The sequence below is a fragment of the Octopus bimaculoides genome, chromosome 3 (assembly GCF_001194135.2).
Source record: "Octopus bimaculoides isolate UCB-OBI-ISO-001 chromosome 3, ASM119413v2, whole genome shotgun sequence".
Taxonomy (NCBI): domain Eukaryota; kingdom Metazoa; phylum Mollusca; class Cephalopoda; order Octopoda; family Octopodidae; genus Octopus; species Octopus bimaculoides.
In genome coordinates, this window is record NC_068983.1 from 56113380 (window position 1) to 56114546 (window position 1167).

At 32.6% G+C, this 1167-nt stretch overlaps 1 protein-coding gene across 1 annotated transcript in view; it reads left to right on the plus strand.

The window, feature by feature from the left end:
• The window catches only part of LOC106871393 (intraflagellar transport protein 122 homolog), a 264510-nt gene that overhangs the window by 240721 nt on the left and 22622 nt on the right, over positions 1-1167 (plus strand). The window contains exon 26 of the mRNA XM_052966749.1: positions 279-530. Coding sequence (XP_052822709.1) covers positions 279-530 — 252 coding nt within the window. The remainder of the gene's footprint in view (positions 1-278; positions 531-1167) is intronic.

Here is a 1167-nt window from a genome sequence, read left to right on the forward strand (position 1 = left end):
TTATTATTATTATTATTATTATTATTATTATTATTATTATTATTATTATTATTATTATCATCATCATCATCATCATCATTATTATTATTATTATCATTATTTTTATGCATAGTCTCCAAATCTTTTCAAACAGTTTTGGGTTCAAAGTAGGTTTGTTATTTGTATTATTTTTCTGCCATGCAATGATTTAATCAACAGTTGATTATTAATTTCTGCCTTTTTTTTTTCTGTTTCTTTTCTTCTTTTTTCCCTCTTTTTTTTTTTGCTTTCTTTCTAAGCTTTTAACATCAAACAAATTGTTTGTTCTTTTTTGTTTTGTTTCTTTTCTACTCATTTTTTTTTTCTTTTTTCGATAAAATTTTTTTTTTCTCCTCTTTTCATTTCTCTTTCTACTGCAGAAGTTTTGCCTTTGGTCGAATTCATGATTGAAGAGGATATTTCTGATGAAGAGGCTGTACAGATTTTGAATCATGCAATCCCCTTAAAGAAGTCTGAACCTGTAGATAAATGGAAAGCTTCTCTTGAAGGCAGTATCCTTTAGTCTGCACTCATTTTAACACTGAGGGTTGATTACAATATTGAAAATATATTAATTACCTCCCTTCTTTCTTTTTTTTACATTGGCATTAAGCATGAATGAAAGAAGATGGCCTAGTGGTTAGGGTGTTCCATTCGTGATTGCAAGACTGTGGTTTCAATTCTTGCACCAAACTCTTCATTTCATGTTGCACCAGTCCACCCAGTTCTAGATGAGTAACTGTGACAGACTGGCATTTTGTTCTGGGGGTAATGTTGGGATCTTGGTCATTAATACATCAGGGAGACCACGTAACTGCCCCTATGAGTCCTAAGACCTGAGACAGTAGTGTTCAGAGGTTGATGATGATTATGCAGAAAAGAAGTGTAGTCTATTGAATTTATTCCAATATGTTAGAGACCCCTATTTTTATTTATCCATCAGTTTTAAAATAAAGTCAAGGAGTGGCTGTGTGATAACTCGCTTACCAATCACATGGTTCCGGGTTCATTCCCATTGCATGGCACCTTGGGAAAGTGTCTTCTACTATAACCTCAGGCTGACCAAAGCCTTGTGAGTGGATTTGGTAGATGGAAACTGAAAGAAGCCCATCGTATATATGTATGTATGTATATATGTATATATATATA